The sequence below is a fragment of the Phocoena phocoena genome, chromosome 1 (genome assembly GCF_963924675.1).
Source record: "Phocoena phocoena chromosome 1, mPhoPho1.1, whole genome shotgun sequence".
Classification (NCBI taxonomy): domain Eukaryota; kingdom Metazoa; phylum Chordata; class Mammalia; order Artiodactyla; family Phocoenidae; genus Phocoena; species Phocoena phocoena.
Genome location: NC_089219.1, coordinates 38,770,352 through 38,785,207, shown reverse-complemented (window position 1 = coordinate 38,785,207; position 14,856 = coordinate 38,770,352). Strand labels below are relative to the sequence as shown.

The 14,856-nt window shown below is 51.1% G+C and overlaps 1 protein-coding gene across 2 annotated transcripts; it reads right to left on the bottom strand.

The window, feature by feature from the left end:
* Positions 1-1,783: 1,783 nt before the first annotated feature.
* On the bottom strand, positions 1,784-13,989 carry LOC136122952 (taurochenodeoxycholic 6 alpha-hydroxylase-like). 2 transcript variants are annotated; one of them, XM_065877082.1, is made up of 12 exons: positions 13,776-13,989; positions 10,324-10,465; positions 9,640-9,684; positions 9,032-9,159; positions 7,937-8,061; positions 7,404-7,558; positions 6,859-6,965; positions 6,586-6,776; positions 6,367-6,500; positions 5,404-5,468; positions 5,191-5,267; positions 1,784-2,801 (listed from the first exon to the last, which is right to left on the bottom strand). In XM_065877082.1, the coding sequence occupies exons 1-12, from the start codon at positions 13,968-13,970 to the stop codon at positions 2,633-2,635; spliced, it is 1,533 nt and encodes a 510-aa protein (XP_065733154.1). In that variant the 5' UTR covers positions 13,971-13,989; the 3' UTR covers positions 1,784-2,632. The 2 variants fall into 2 exon arrangements, with proteins under 2 accessions (XP_065733154.1, XP_065733164.1); XM_065877092.1 differs by lacking the exons at positions 1,784-2,801; positions 6,586-6,776; positions 7,404-7,558 and having other exon boundaries at positions 5,187-5,267; positions 6,367-6,516; positions 6,853-6,965; positions 13,776-13,970.
* Between the last annotated feature and the right edge of the window lie 867 nt (positions 13,990-14,856).

Genomic DNA, 14,856 nt, shown 5'->3' with positions numbered 1-14,856 from the left:
ACGGGGCTCAATATCAAAAAAACAAACAATCCAGTTAAAAAATGGGCAGAAGACCTAAACAGACATTTCACCAAGGAAGACATACAGATGGCCAAGAGACACATGAAAAGATGCTCAAATCACTAATTATTAGAGAAATGCAAATCAAAACTACAATGAGGTATCACCTCACACTGGTCAGAATGGCCATTATCAAAAAATCTAGAAACAATAAATGTTGGAAAGGGTGTGGTGGAAAGGGAACCCTCCTGCATTGTTGATGGGAATGTAAATTGATACAGCCACTATGGAAAACAGTATGGAGGTTCCTTAAAAAACTAAAAATAGAACTAACATATGACCCAGCAATCCCACTACTGGGCATATACCCTGAGAAAACCATAATTCAAAAAGAGTCATGTACCAAAATGTTCATTGCAGCTCTATTTACAATAACCAGGACATGGAGGCAACCTAAGTGTACATTGACAGATGAATGGATAAAGAAGATGTGGCACATATATACAATGGACTATTACTCAGCCATAAAAAGGAATGAAACTGAGTTATTTGTAGTGAGGTGGATGGACCTAGAGTCTGTCATACAGAGTGAAATAAGTCAGAAAGGGAAAAATAAATACCATATGCTAACACATATATACGGAACCTAAAAAAAAAACAATGGTACCGATGAACATAGTTGCAGGGCAGGAATAAAGAGATAGGCATAGAGAATGGACTTGAGGACATGGGGTGGGAGGGCGAAGCTGGGGCGAAGTGAGAGTAGCATCAACATATATACACTACCGAATGTGTAATGTATAAAATAGTTGGCTGGTGGGAAGAAGCAGCATAGCACAGGGAGATTGGCTCAGTGCTTTGCGATGACTTAGAGGGCTGGGATAGGGAGGATGGGAGGGAGGGAGACGCAAGAGGGAGGGGATAGGGGGACACGTGTGTGCACGGGGCTGATTCGCTTTGTTGGGCAACAGAAACTAACACAGTACCGCAAAGCAATTATACTCCAAAAAACATCTATTAAAGAACCCACAAATATTAGAAACTATCAAAACTGCTTTATCAAGGGATTTTGCCCTCTCTTTTTAAGAGTCTGTGTACAACTACCTTCAGTGGGATAGGGACAGTGGGAGGGAGGCTCAAGAAGGAGGGGATATGGGGATATATGTATACATATAACTGATTCACTTTGTTGTACAGAGAAACTAACACAACATTGTAAAGCAATTATACTCCAATAAAGATGAAAAAAGAAAAAAAAAGTGACAGTTGGGTTTTTTGGTCTCTTGGTATATTTTGCTCAGAATTTGCCCCAACTGTGCATGGACATAGTTATTTTTAGTCCCATACACTTTCTTTGTATTTTGTTGCTCGAAGAGAGGTGTGACCAGGTGCAAGCATTGCAGCGCTACAGCAAAGGGTCCCAGGCCCAGCCTGTCTCAGTTGGGCCCCTCTAAAGATGTAACGAGGAAGCTACCACACAATAGCTGGGAGGCTCCTTCCCTGACAGGTGCCTGGGGTGAGCTTCTTCCCTCTGAGCCTTTGGAGACGAGCCCTTTCTCCTGACTCAGCTGCCATGGGAGCCTCAGGTGACAGGCGGGTTGTGGGGTATGAGGGACCCCAGAGTTTGAGGCGGCAGGGGCGCTGGGACACGCTTGTTCTGCTGGGGTTCTGGGCCCACAGACCAGGGGTCATGTCCTCTCCTCGTCGCCTCTGCCTTCCCTCCCCTTCTCTCTCTCTTTCATTCCATCCAGTTCCTTGCAAGGGAAGACACACACGCTCCATATGACATCGTGAATTTATCCAGGGAGTGGGAAAGAGGGGAAGCCAGGTGAGTGACAAATAAGCAGACCCATAACACACGGGAGTGATCGGGGGCCCAAGGCGATGGTAGTCACGCAGGACTTAGCAGTTACAGTAACGGCTGCCCAGGGTGTCCGTGTCCTAATACCCAGAGCCAGAGAACAAGCCTGTTTTATCTGAGTGGGCCTGTGTAATCACAGAGGGCCTTATGAAAGAGAAGGCGATGTGAAGACTGAAGCAGGGGGACATTTGAAGAAGCTGATGGATTTGAATATGGAGGAGGGCCCAGGAGCCAAGGAACGCAAGGATTGCAGTTCTAGATATGGGAAAAGGCAAAGGGAGGGATCCTCTCCTACATCCCTGCACCGGGGGCCCTGCCAACACCTTGGCTGTGTCCAGGGAAACCCACTTCCGGCTTCTGACTCCAGAGCTGTCAGAAAATAACTCTGTGTTGTTCGAAGTCCTTAAGGCTGTGGCCAATTATTTTATCAGCAAAAGGAAGTGAATTCAGGGACAGACAGGCAGGCAGAAGGGGAGAAAGACAGGGAGAGAGTAGACAGACTGAAGGAGGGCAGGTGATCAGGGTTTAGGCGGACAGTCAGAGACACAGGTGGGTCAGAGACAGATGGAGAGATAAGCAGATAGGGAGCCTGGAGAAAGGTGAGAGGAGGAGGGCAGAACGTCTGATGGGCAGGAGGCAGGAGACGAGGTAGGCCAGCAGGTGGGCAGATAGAAGCAGGAAGTGAGCACAGAGGCAAGGACGGGAGAGAGTGACAGCGAGACAGGATGGCAGGCAGGGACCCTCAGAACTCATCCTTGTCTCCAACAAGCATTACAGGAGCTTCCTGAGCTGCAAGTGGATCCCATTCTTGGACTTCAACACAACTCTTGGAATGGGAACAGGGACCCTGGAGGGATCCGGTGCCAGCTCAAAGCGAAGCAAGGTCAGGGCCACGGCCACCTTCATCTCATTCATGGCAAACTGCTTCCCGATGCAGTTCCTGGGTCAGGGAGGGAAAAGGAAGTGAGCAGAGGCTTCTAACCCCTGTCGGGCACAGGGCATTCAGGGATCTCCTCCACGTGGCCCAGCCCCGATCCCTTCCTTATGGGTCACACTGAACGTGCCGCCCAAGCCTCGGTCCACCCTCTCCCCCTGACCTTCACAAAGGCCACCTCTCTCCAGGACTAGCTCCTAACTCCTACTTCTGCTCTCAGCAGTCCCAAGTCCTGTTGGGGAGCGTCGGTGCTCCAAGCCACAGGGTCAAGTCACGTGAATCAGTAAATGTGAATTAGTACTTTGTTCACTCGTCCACAGGCAGCTTCTGGTTTTAGGCCAGGCCAGGGCACTGTAGGGGGATGTGGGCAACTCCCGGGCCCTCACCACCCATGGCAGACATGCAGGGGCCCCAGTCCCCAGACAGGACAGGACAGAGTTGTGTCAGGAAGTCAGGATGGCAACCGGGAGGCTTCTTGGAGGGGCCACGGGTTAGCGCCCCTCGACCTGCTGGACCACTTGCCTCCCAGTTAATGCTCCGGCCTCCTGTCTCCCCGCAGCCCCTCAGTCAACCCGCCCCTGGAGCCTTCCCATTCTACTCCAGCAAGGCCCCTCCTCCCATCCCGTGGGCTCCTCACTGGCCTTTCCAGTCTCCTTGCCTCCCCTCCCTCTACTGCAGCCATGGCGGCTCGGGGCCTGCTGCGCCCCCCATCACAGGGAGGACACGTCGCGGGGCTCAGCTGGCGTCACAGCGCTCTCTGGGCTGCTCCTCACTCACCTCGTACCTGTCCAGCCCCTCTTCCTCGCTCCGCTCCTGTTGAGGTCCCCTCCCCCCGCCTCTGCTGGCTACATGCTCAAGACTCAGTCTAGTGACCGCCTGGTCTCCCGCCTCTGCCGCCTGCGCCTCTTTCTCCCACATCCCCAAGCAGCTTTAGCGTTCACTCAAGAACACATCACTGTCCCGTGACCAGACAGTGCCAGAAACATGGAACAGTCCACAATCTGCTCAGTGAATGAATGAACGAGTGAAAGAGTGGATGAGTGCACGATGTCTGTCTTGTAAGGCAAACGTACTGACCACTACACTATGGAAACGTCGCATGTCTGTCTTGAATAGCGGTAGTGGTTTCTTGACTGTGAACTCTCGGAGCAAGGAAAGTTCCTTTCGTCTCTGTGTTCCCATCTTGTAATATATGGTTTGGCACACGGAAGCAGGCTTAATAAATAGCTTTCTATTTGAACAAAGTTAATTGAATTGATAAAAAAAAGGAATGGATTAAAATTAAACATTAATTCTGACCTCGGAATTGAGTTGTCAGGTACCCCCTGTCCTCTGGTGGCAGCCGCATGACCTGCAGCCAATGTCTACAAGGAAGAACAGGACCCTGGCACAGATCAAATACTAGACAAATTCCGGGAACGTGTTGCGTCAAGCCTGTTCTGTGAAGGTTGATTCACCGACTGAAAATTTCACAGAATTATAGGCTCAGAAAAAACTTGGATTACTAAGTAGTTCCAAAGTTATGGAAGTTACTATTTCGGGGGGGATCTGTAGCCGTTGAAGATTTTCACAGGAGTCATTTTGGAGTGTGTCATCTAGCTTAACAGCTATTTCATGTGTGCTGTATATTTTACACGGCAGGAACTTCTCAAATGCACGTGTCCAACACAAAATAGTGAGTTTTCTCTCAAAAGCACTTGATTGCCTTCAATGTCATCCTTTTTTGCCAGAATTAGACTCCGTAGATTTTTGGACTATGGTATATAATCCCTGCTACATGTATAGATTTTTGGCAACTAGAAAAGGTGTCATGTGTATATTAATATGCTGTTACAACTTTGTTGGGTTCGACTACAGAAATAGAGAAGACACACAAGGCTTTCTTCAAATGGCAGCTGTAACTGATCACATACATAGCTTGAAGCCTCAGGACAAGGAATGCAGCTGGAAATCCAAACCCATGCAAACACGATGGCTGATACAGTGAGAGGTGGATTGGTGAATTAAGTAAAAAAGACAGTGGGCTGGACTAGAAATGTGCCAAGAGAAAAAACCACCTTCTAAGGTGACTGATACTTGGGAAAAGCAAACATCTGAAGTTTACCTTTCATGAAAAATTCTAAAGCTGAAAAGTCATACACCGAAAGTGAGGAAAACCCTGGAATACTTTGGAGGGCCACGGCCATGGCAATGTGGCTGGTCGTTGCGGAAGTCAGGAGGTCAAGGTCACCGTGGCGTGCCCTGAAGGTCTTCTTGTACATGGGGACACACGCCTCCTTCTCAAAACGTCAACATACAGGGACATAACTACATACACCACATATGAATGTAGACAGTCACACACATCAGGTAGCACCCAGTGACACCTGGCTGCCCCAGGTACAGAAGGCCTCACCTGGATCCTCCTGAGAAGGGCAGGAAAGCATGGCTGTGTCGATCAGAACCTGGTGCAAACCGGGATGGGTCAAACACCTGCAGAGAGAGCACCGGGGCCAGGACAGGTGGGGTCAAGCTCCTTGCACCAATCCACCAGGGGACAAGAATCCCCAAGGGGGATCAGGGGAGGTGCTGGTCTGGAGAGAGCATCCCATCCCCTCCTCCATCATACCTCTGGGTTCGGCCACACCTTTGGGTTGTGATGAAGCCCATAAAAGGAGAGGGAGAGTGGGATTCCTGTGGGGCAGGGAGGAGAGAGAGAAGACCGATGGTACCCATGGCAACAGGGGCAATGTGCACAAAAGGCCCAGGAGCCACCATGAGAGCTACCCTCCATCACTCTGAATGAAATGGTGCTCTTGCAAGACAGGTGGGCTGGAGGTGACAAAGCACATGAGCACAGATTAGGAGCAGGTAACCATGGCCAGGACTGAGAAGGAAGAGAATTGGAGGCTTAGTATGAGGATCGCCTCACATGAAAACTCACAGTTATCAGGCGCCATCATGAGTCCTCGGGGCTGTGCATTAACTCATCTAATCCTCACAGCAGCCCTCAAGGAAGGCACTCCTATCCCCATGTGTAGATGACTCACCTGAGCCTCCAAGAGGTTGAGGGACGTGTCTGTGATCCCACAGAGAGGAGGTGGCAGGGCTGGGATTCAGACCCACTGGGATGTGAGCCAATGGGTGGCCTCCAACCATGGCAGGGCTCTCAGACCTGATCATCAGCTGCTCTCTGCCATCCACCTGAGGGCTCCCCAGAGACTGGACCAACTGACCCATGACAGTGCATTCCTTGAGCTCCCTCCTTTACTTAGACCCCACATGGAAAGAACCACATCTCCCCTTGCTTATTTCTGCTTTTCTCTTAAGCCTTCACGTCTCAAGTAATTAGAATTTTAGGGCTTCATTACAAGACCACATTCAAGGGCTAGCATTTGCTTATTGAGCTCTCATTGGTTCAAGTTCTGTGTCAGGCATTTTACAAAACGTCTAGACTGCAGAGTAAATATTAATTATCTTGAGGTGGAAACATCAGACAGAGCATCCCGGGGCTGGAAAGCACATGTGGATTTCTGATCTCCCACGTGGTCATGCAGAGTGCTTAGTTCAGTGGGTGTGGTGAAGCTCATACCTGCAGGTAAGGAGCGTCCATCAGGGAAGGTGATGGGCTTGGTCATAACTCTGCCAATGAATGGCACTGGTGGATAGAGTCGCAGTGCCTCCTTGATGCACATGGTGGTGTAGGGCATCTTGTCCAGGTGGTCCCTGAAAGGAAGCCCATCTAAGGGCAGGCAACCAGGGGTCCTCCACTCGCGGAGGGACAAGGTTCTCCCACCTGTTGGGCACTCACCAGGTGATGGATGCGCCATCCCCCAGGAGGCTCTGGATCTCTTCCCGGCACCTCTGCTGATGCTCAGGGTGGGAGGCCAGAGCATAGAGGATCCAGGAGATGCCACTGGCTGTGGTGTCGTGACCCTCAAACATGAACGTATCCACTTCGGCACGGAGCTCCCTGTCAGACAAGCTGCTCCCATTCTCCATCTGCGGAGGCAGGGGGAGTGCAGGGTCTGCCCTTCCTCTGTGCTTCTGGGCAAAGCCTCAGGCCTCTCTTGCCCACACTCACTCTGGCGAAGAGGAGGATGTCCAGGAAATCCAGGTGCCTCTTGCTCCTCACCTTCTCCAGCTCTCGCTCCTTCTGCAGGTGAGCCTTCCTCAGCTGGATCACTCCATCTGTCCCAGAAGAGTGGTTCCCAGGCAGAGCTGAGGGCTCCTGGGGGCCCAGATGCAGCACCCACTGTAGCCCTATCTGCCCCTCAGGCCCAATCTGGGTACCAGGTGGATGAGGACGAGGGTGGGAATGGGCACACATGTCAGGGCAGAGAGCTCCAGCATCGTCGGATCCAGGTCGGGAATCCCCTCAATAGCACAGCCCACGGAAGCTCTGCCTGAATGATGCTGGGAGGGGGTCTCATTCCACCGTCAGCAACGTGGTGACACATGTATCTCCCCTGCACCTCACCTGACACCCTGACGTCTCAGTTCCCAACCCCTGCACCAGGGAAGTACCCAGTGTGGGTGTGTGCCAGCCCCTGAAGAGGAAGCAGGAGTCTGGGCTGTGCCTGCGGGGTCAAGGCCAGGGGAGGAGCCGCCCAGAAGGAGAAGCAGAACCTGTGTGTTGATGGGCCAGCTGGCAGGCGCGGTGGCTCCAGCGGCCTTCAGGAGTTAGCCTGTAGATGATGTCGTTCTGGTGTAAAGCATTTCTTAATCGGGAAAAAGTCAGATTGCCAAGGTCTCTGATGGCCTGGATGTAGGACTGGATGTTCCTGAAGGGAGAGGATGCAGAAGAGACTGGAGTGGAGGGAGCCTCTCACCTGGAGATGGAGTGGGGCTCCGGGTGGGGATTCCTCAGTCAGTGGGGACAGGCAGCTCTGAGCCTTTGTCATTTCTGCCTCACAGCCCAGGAGACCCTCAGTCCTTTACAAGTGGCCTGAGCAGCCAGGCTTCTCCCTGTGCAGGAATCAGGGACCTGTGACTGAGTCAAGGTTGGTCTGGGTGGAATTTGACTGTGGTCCATGGCTCTGTGCAGAATGTTGCTTTCTGTGTTGATAAGCGTCCACACTGCCCTAACTGCCTCTCAGGTAAGTCCTCCCCAGCTGGTGAGAACAAGGACCCTGCCCTGCCGTTGAAGGGTTGTCACTGACCTGTCTGTCTGGATGCTGCCCTGGTGGCTGAAGGCGCACTTCATGATGGTGTCCAGGGTCATCAAGGAGACGTGTCCAAGGACCTCCAGATGCGAGTCCAGGCTGACGAGCTCCTCCCACTTGTCCTGTGGTGGGAGGGGGACATTGACCCCGCTCTGCTCCCCCAGAAGGCCTGTGCTGACAAGGCCAGGCTCTCTCTCTGTCTCTCTAAATCTTCTGATGAGATTTTCTCACTTTCAAAGCAGATGTGTTTTAGCAGTTTGAAGCTGTAACACATGTGTGTAATGTGATGTCTATTTTCTCGGAATCATTTATTATGTAATTAATTATACTCTCTCCTAATATTCTGAATCAATTCTGAATTCTAGGAGCAATTTATGATGATAATCACCTTGTGGCAGACAAGAAAACATTGTTTCTCATGGGACAAAGGGGTAATCTTTTGTGTCCTGAGATCGGAACTGGACAGGCGATGGCCAACTCTTATAAGCAAATATTTCAAGGCAAGGAAAAGGTTAAGGGACTCTATTTGGGCTCCTATGAAGGGGCGCTTCCTTTCATTTATCCATTGTTAACTGAGATGAGTAGGTGCTCAGTCTGGATCAGAGGTGATGTTTGTCAAAACCTGGCTCTGTGAGTGTAGACGTGGCCTCATTTCCTCCAGTGAGTGGCTCAATTCCATGCAGAGGCCTGGGGCCCCAGGCCAGAGCCTACCTGAGTGACATCCTGGGATGTCCACTCTGCCACTGAAGCTGCCGTTGTCCAGGGCATCCGGGGGCAGCTTGCACAGCTGTCCAGTGGAATGACCCTTGCTCTAATTCTCTGTGTTGAAGATGTGGAGATGAGAGGAGAGTGGACCCTGAATACACTATGTCCCTGCTTTCCCTTGCCTCAGAGCAAATTGTGGATCCAAGCTGCTGCCAGGGCACCCCTCTGTCCCATCCAGTTGTAGTGAGCTCTGTCTCAGAGTACATTCTGAATGCATCATTCTGGAGGCTGTGTCCGATGGACGCCTGAGGGACACAAGGGTCTGAGAGTGGACTTTGTCAGCAGTGCTGGATATGACTGTGTCCAGGTGACGAGGGATAGACTCACCAGCATCACTCGGACAGAGTCGGCCATGAGACCCACGTAGGGCTTCAGGATGTCGTAGTGGAAGGCTGGGGTCAACATCCGCCGGTGCTGGAACCACGTCTGCCCCTCCAACACGAGCAAACCTTTCCCTGGGCCACAGATGGGTGTGTGTGTGGGTCGGGGAGCCTGGATCAGGGGGACGACTAGGGACAACTTGGGAGGAACCAAAGGTGTCAGGAGAGAGCACACCGTCGGCAAAGGTAGGAAAGGGCAGTACAGTTCAGGAATGTGAAATTCCAAAATGGCTGGTCCATAGGATGTGATTATGACAGCTGTGAGACAGAGGTTGAAGAAGAGTAGGCGGGCAGGTGATAGAAGGAATTAGTTAATAGTCAGGCTGAGAATGTCGCAGAGGACTGAGAAGTGATGAAGAAGAGGCTGAGCTTCAGGAGGGCTCTCAGCACCATTACAAAGGGTGAGAGTTTCAATGGAAGGAGAGAAATGAGGCTTGACTGAGAGATGAGGTGGTGACAGGGTGCCTGGTACCCGTTGTTCTCCATTAACCAAAGAGGTAGCTCTTGGTAAACCTAACTGGTGGGTGGACTGCAGTTGTATTTAAATGTACTTACCAATCCAGGGGATCAGCATTCTGTAGGAATCGTGAGACTTTGGGTCTGAAAGAGAAGGAAGGGAAGTGGAGGGCACCGAACAAGGCAGGCAGCCCCCAGAGCAGCTGTGGCACCTTCCATTCCTGATGCTGGTCAGCCGGCAGTCTGTCTCAAGCCACCTCCCTCTTGCCTCCCATCCCTGACTCTCTCTGTCCTCATGGTCACTGTGCGCCCAGGAAGGCAGACTCAGTGTCCCAGCAGCAGAACACCCACAGGACTAAGACGGTGAATCGGCAAGAAAGATAGGCTCTGCTCAGCGCCACAGAGTAAGAAAGGAGCCTGTGGTTTTCCTACAGTTTGTGGTGGTTTGGCCATTTCATGACCCAGGACAGGCAACAGTGAGAGGTGCCAAACCTACATCAGTGTGGACAGGGAATTGTCTTCCAGACCTGGGATCATCTCAGTTGGGTTAAAACAAGAAAGAAAGTAAGACAGAAAAGAGAAGCCAGCCCCACCCAGGTGTTTAAGCATTCACTGTAAGTGAGTAATGTTGGCCTTAGTCTGGCTTGTGGGCTGCAAGGATGGCTGGTAGGGAGCCAGGTATTGATGGCTGAAGTGCCAATTTCTTCTGGAATTTCACAGATCCAGGGTCATGTACCCCAGAGGGAAGATTTTCTCCTGCTGGGATGTGGGTTTCCCTCTCACCTGATCTCCCCAGGACCACCTTTATGTAGTCAGGGTCATAGATCAACACCAGGGCTTTCGTCCCCCACAGCCAGCGAGCACAGGCGCTTGGGTATTTCTCTACCCTCTTCAGTAGGGGTCGCAGCTCGGTCTCGTCTTGGAACTGTCTCCAAGGGAAAGATAAATCAATAAAACCCTTCTCTGAGTTCCAGTGCTGGAGTGGGGGTGAAGGGCAGGATGGGTACAGGGAGATCGTTCTGGATCGATCAGCAGAGGTAGGAGTTTGGAACTATTTCTTCTGACCTGGGCTCTGCCCCAGACCTGCTGGCTGTCCACCTTTGTCCTAAGACTACATTCTGTCCCCTTGTCGGGTAGAGCCCTGGGCCACCACTACAAACTGCCTACAGAAACTTACATCAGGGATTCACTCCCTGGTGTACAAAACTTTTGGAAGTTATTCTTGCAACATTTGCGTGAGCAGTTTATGATAATTCATATCACTTGATGAGCAGTTTTGTCATAGAATTTTAGTTAGAGAATAAAATAGATTATATTAAAAAATAATTTTATATATTAATTTCCTTTTGCTTACTGATTGCTATATATCATCAATATTTTCCCACCATACATGTAAATGTTTGCTAATATGAAAGTGTTAGGATGTATATGGCTAAGTGAAAAAAACTAAGTACTAAATTGTATGTGTATATATTATTATTTTTTTTATTATTCTTGTGCTACGCGGGCCTCTCACTGTTGTGGCCTCTCCCGTTTCGGAGCACAGGCTCCGGACGCTCAGGCTTAGTGGCCCTGGCTCACGGGCCCAGCTGCTTCGCGGCATGTGGGATCTTCCCGGACTGGGGCACGAACCCGTGTCCCCTGCATCGGCAGGCAGACTCTCAACCACTGTGCCACCAGGGAAGCCCTTGTATATATTGTTTTACATATTGAGTGTATACACAGTGATAGGATAGATTCTAGATGTATACATGAAAATGGTATTGAACTAAGGTTCTTATATGTGTATTTTAAATCTTATTTTTTTTTTTTTTTTTTGCGGTACGCGGGCCTCTAGCTGTAGTGGCCTCTCTCCCATTGCGGAGCACGGGCTCCGGACGCGCAGGCTCAGCCGCCATGGCTCACGGGCCCAGCCGCTCCGCGGCACGTGGGACCTTCCCGGACGGGGGCACGAACCCGTGTCCCCTCCATCGGCAGGCGGACTCTCATCCACTGCGCCACCAGGGAAGCCCTAAATCTTATTTTCACTTACCAATAACCAGAAACTTTTATGCACTTCCCAACGCACTTCCCACCGCTGAGAGGAATCTCTTGAAACTCCTCACGCTGGACCACAAAAGCCCTTGCTTTCTGGCTTTACCCTCTCTATTCTTGCCTCCTGCTGGGCTGGTGAGTCCACAGGACCCATTGCTCTGCCCCCAAAGATGCTGCTGCCTGTGCGCCTTGCACTGGCCCCACCTGCTCACACTTCTAAGCCTCTGCCCAGGTTCTTTCCTCTACCTGGTGTGCCCCTCCTCTTAGCCACAGAGCAACTGCCTCTCCTTAACCTTGTAGATTCAGCTTCATTTTATCACCTCTAGATTTCTCATCAACATTTGGTCCTAGGCATGTTCCATGCAGTCACCTCGTCTTTAATTCAATGGCTTCTGTGTAACTCAAAGCAACGATCTGCCACTTTGGTATCTAATCCCTGCCTGCATCCTTCTACCATCAGGACTCACCAGCTCTGAGGCAACTTGCCTACTGTGGGATGGGTTCCTTCACTGAGCACATATTTACTGAGCATCTACTATGTGCCAGGCACTGGTTTAAGGCACTGAATTAGGATGCGGCTGTAGATGCTTGCCTGTTTGGAGCCTCCAGGAGGAGACAATGAGATTGAGGACATGACAGCCGTAGGGGCTCATGAATGTGTGATGGAGGGAAGACCAAGCCTCTGTGGAAGCTTTTGGGAAGGGGACCTAACTCGGACCTGGACGTTTGAAAGCTCTTCCTCATGCACTTGCTCATTCATCGAGTCATCGTTTACCAAGATGCTCTCGGGTTACAAAGAAGAACCAGAGGCAGGCTCTCCCAGAAGGAGCTCACAGCTATGACACTGCAGACAAAACTAGCTGAAACCGGTTAGCACTGCCTTAAGAGAAGGACAGCCAAGGGAAGAAGGGTTGTCCCCTCCGCTCCTGGGAGACCCAGAAAGACATCTTGGAGGAGGTGGCTTGGGGTTGGGCCTTTGTAGACAGACATATGAGGGACAAGATCATTCCAGGTAGAGGGCACATGGGAGCAGAGTCCCAGAGGCCAGAATGCCCAGGCAGGCGGGGAGGATGCTGAGTAACCTGGGGTGCAGGAGATTAGGAAGGAGAGGGGAGAGAGGTACTGGGCCAGCCCACGTGGGGCTCGGGCTGTTTCCGGTTCCCGTCTTTGGCTCCACTCTACTCTAATCACGCTGCAGAGAAAGGGAGGCCTCAGCTCTCTGCAACCCGATTTTCTCCCAGCATTTGTTCAGTCCACAAACCCTTGATGAGCCCCTCTCCACGTGGCCCCTGACGTGGCTCTGAGCCCCCCGCTGACCAGGCTAGTGCTGCCAGTGTTGGGTGGGTAGGCGCTGCCCCTCCCCAGCCTGCAAGCCGCTCCTTCCTGTCCCTCCACACATTGGACTGGCAGCCCTCTGTGCAGGGCTGCTGGGGGTGAGGGGGATTTCACGCTCGGTTCTGAGAGCACATAGTCCACTGAGGGAGGACACCAGGCGGGCGACCTCACCCTGTGGATGGTGCAACTCAAATGTCGGTTCTCCTTACCTGGCACCGTCCTGGGAACCTCGCTCATGTGTGCCAGCAGCTTGTCAGGGTTTAAGCACTGAAATCAGGAGACTGGAAAATTCCTCAGTCTTAACAAACCGAGCTAATTTGTCCCTACAGCTGACGTAACCCCCCACCCAGCAGGTGGGTCTCTTTTCCTGTCACCTGACAACTTCCTAGATTCCTGTCTGTCATCTCCATGGACAGTGAGCCCACAGGGCAGCATCCATCAGACTGATGTCTGTGCTCCCAGGCAAGCTCAGGGCCAGGCAGAGAGGATGCGATTGAGGGATGGGGCAGGGAAGCATCTAGAAGCCTGTTCTACGAGAATAGCTGAAGCTGCTCAGCCTGGAGACGGGGGAGACTCAGGAAGGAAGAGCCACTGTCCTCAAAGTGCAGGGCTGCCAGGACAGCCTGCAGATCTCCCTAAGGAGGAGTATCTGACAGACCCGAGGACAGCAGCACGGGGTCCTGGGAGGGAGGGAGCTCCCCGGACTGGGCTGAGGAGCCAAGACCTGAGAGGTAAGCTGGGTCCTTTTGTGAGGTCACGTGCTCGCCCCACAGCAAGGCTTCGTCCCATGGGCGTGCTGACCAGGACCACGGCCTGAGAGCCCCGCCCTCCCTGTCCTCCCACTTCCCCGTCCCACTCCATCCTACCTCCTGCATGTGCCCATAGAGCCAGTGGGAAGGAGGAGACGGGAACTGCTGGAGGGCTTTGAGCAGCCACTGTCTGCGCAGGTAGAGCTGTGCTGCCTTGAGCAGAAGCAGAACCAGGCCGAGCAGGGAGGCCGCCTGCAGGAGCCCCGAGACACCGCCCAGGGCTCTGGGGGTGCTCAGCGCAGAGACACTCATGGTGCAGCGGCTTCTGGATTGCTGACTGTCCCTGAAGGTGGCTGACCTCCCCTGAGCACCCAGCCTGGTCAGGGAGGCTTGCCCCGCCCACCTGGGGGAGGGTGAAGGTGAGGGCAGAGCTCAGACCTGGGCCTCCCGAGTTGTCTTTTGTTTTTTTTTAATTTAAACCAACATCTGTTACAAAATGTAAGTAATATAAAGAGACGATAATAGTTACAAATAGAAATGGGAGTTTGGGTTGTAGCAGGATCCTGCAAACTATCACGTGCTTACTTTTTTAAAAACTTATACAAATGGAAATAAAACAGAAAAATGAATGTTTTTTTAAAACTTCTTTGAATAGCATATCACTGTGATATCTTGTTTAGCACTGTAATATTGTACAGAACCAGAGTTAAGTCTGTAGTATCATCTAGCTGTGGACTACCCTGCATGACCACATGAATCCTTTTCATTCATCTCATGCAACTGAAAATTCCATCTCCCCCACTTTTTTTTTTAACTAACCAGTAAGTTAATGAACACGGAGGGTATGGATGCTTAATATTTTCTTAAGTTTGCAGCGATATGTCTGTGTCAATACCCCTGCCTTCCTTCTTAAGAAATGAGAGAATACAAATTTGAAATGTAGTAAAAGATAGCTACTACTGAAATATGATAGTCTTAGTTTTAAAAAAGGTTTAGGATTATGTACTTAATATTTAAATAAATTTAATTCAGATCTCTTGCTTTAGTCACCTTTTGAGGCTTAAAGATTCTTAAAGCAACATTCCTTTCAGAGTCATTGTTTTCACCTTGCTATTTATTAATTATTGACTTAATCTGTGTTTTTCTGCATCTCCCATTCTTTCTCTCTGTGCGATCATGCCTTCATCTCTCAGCAATG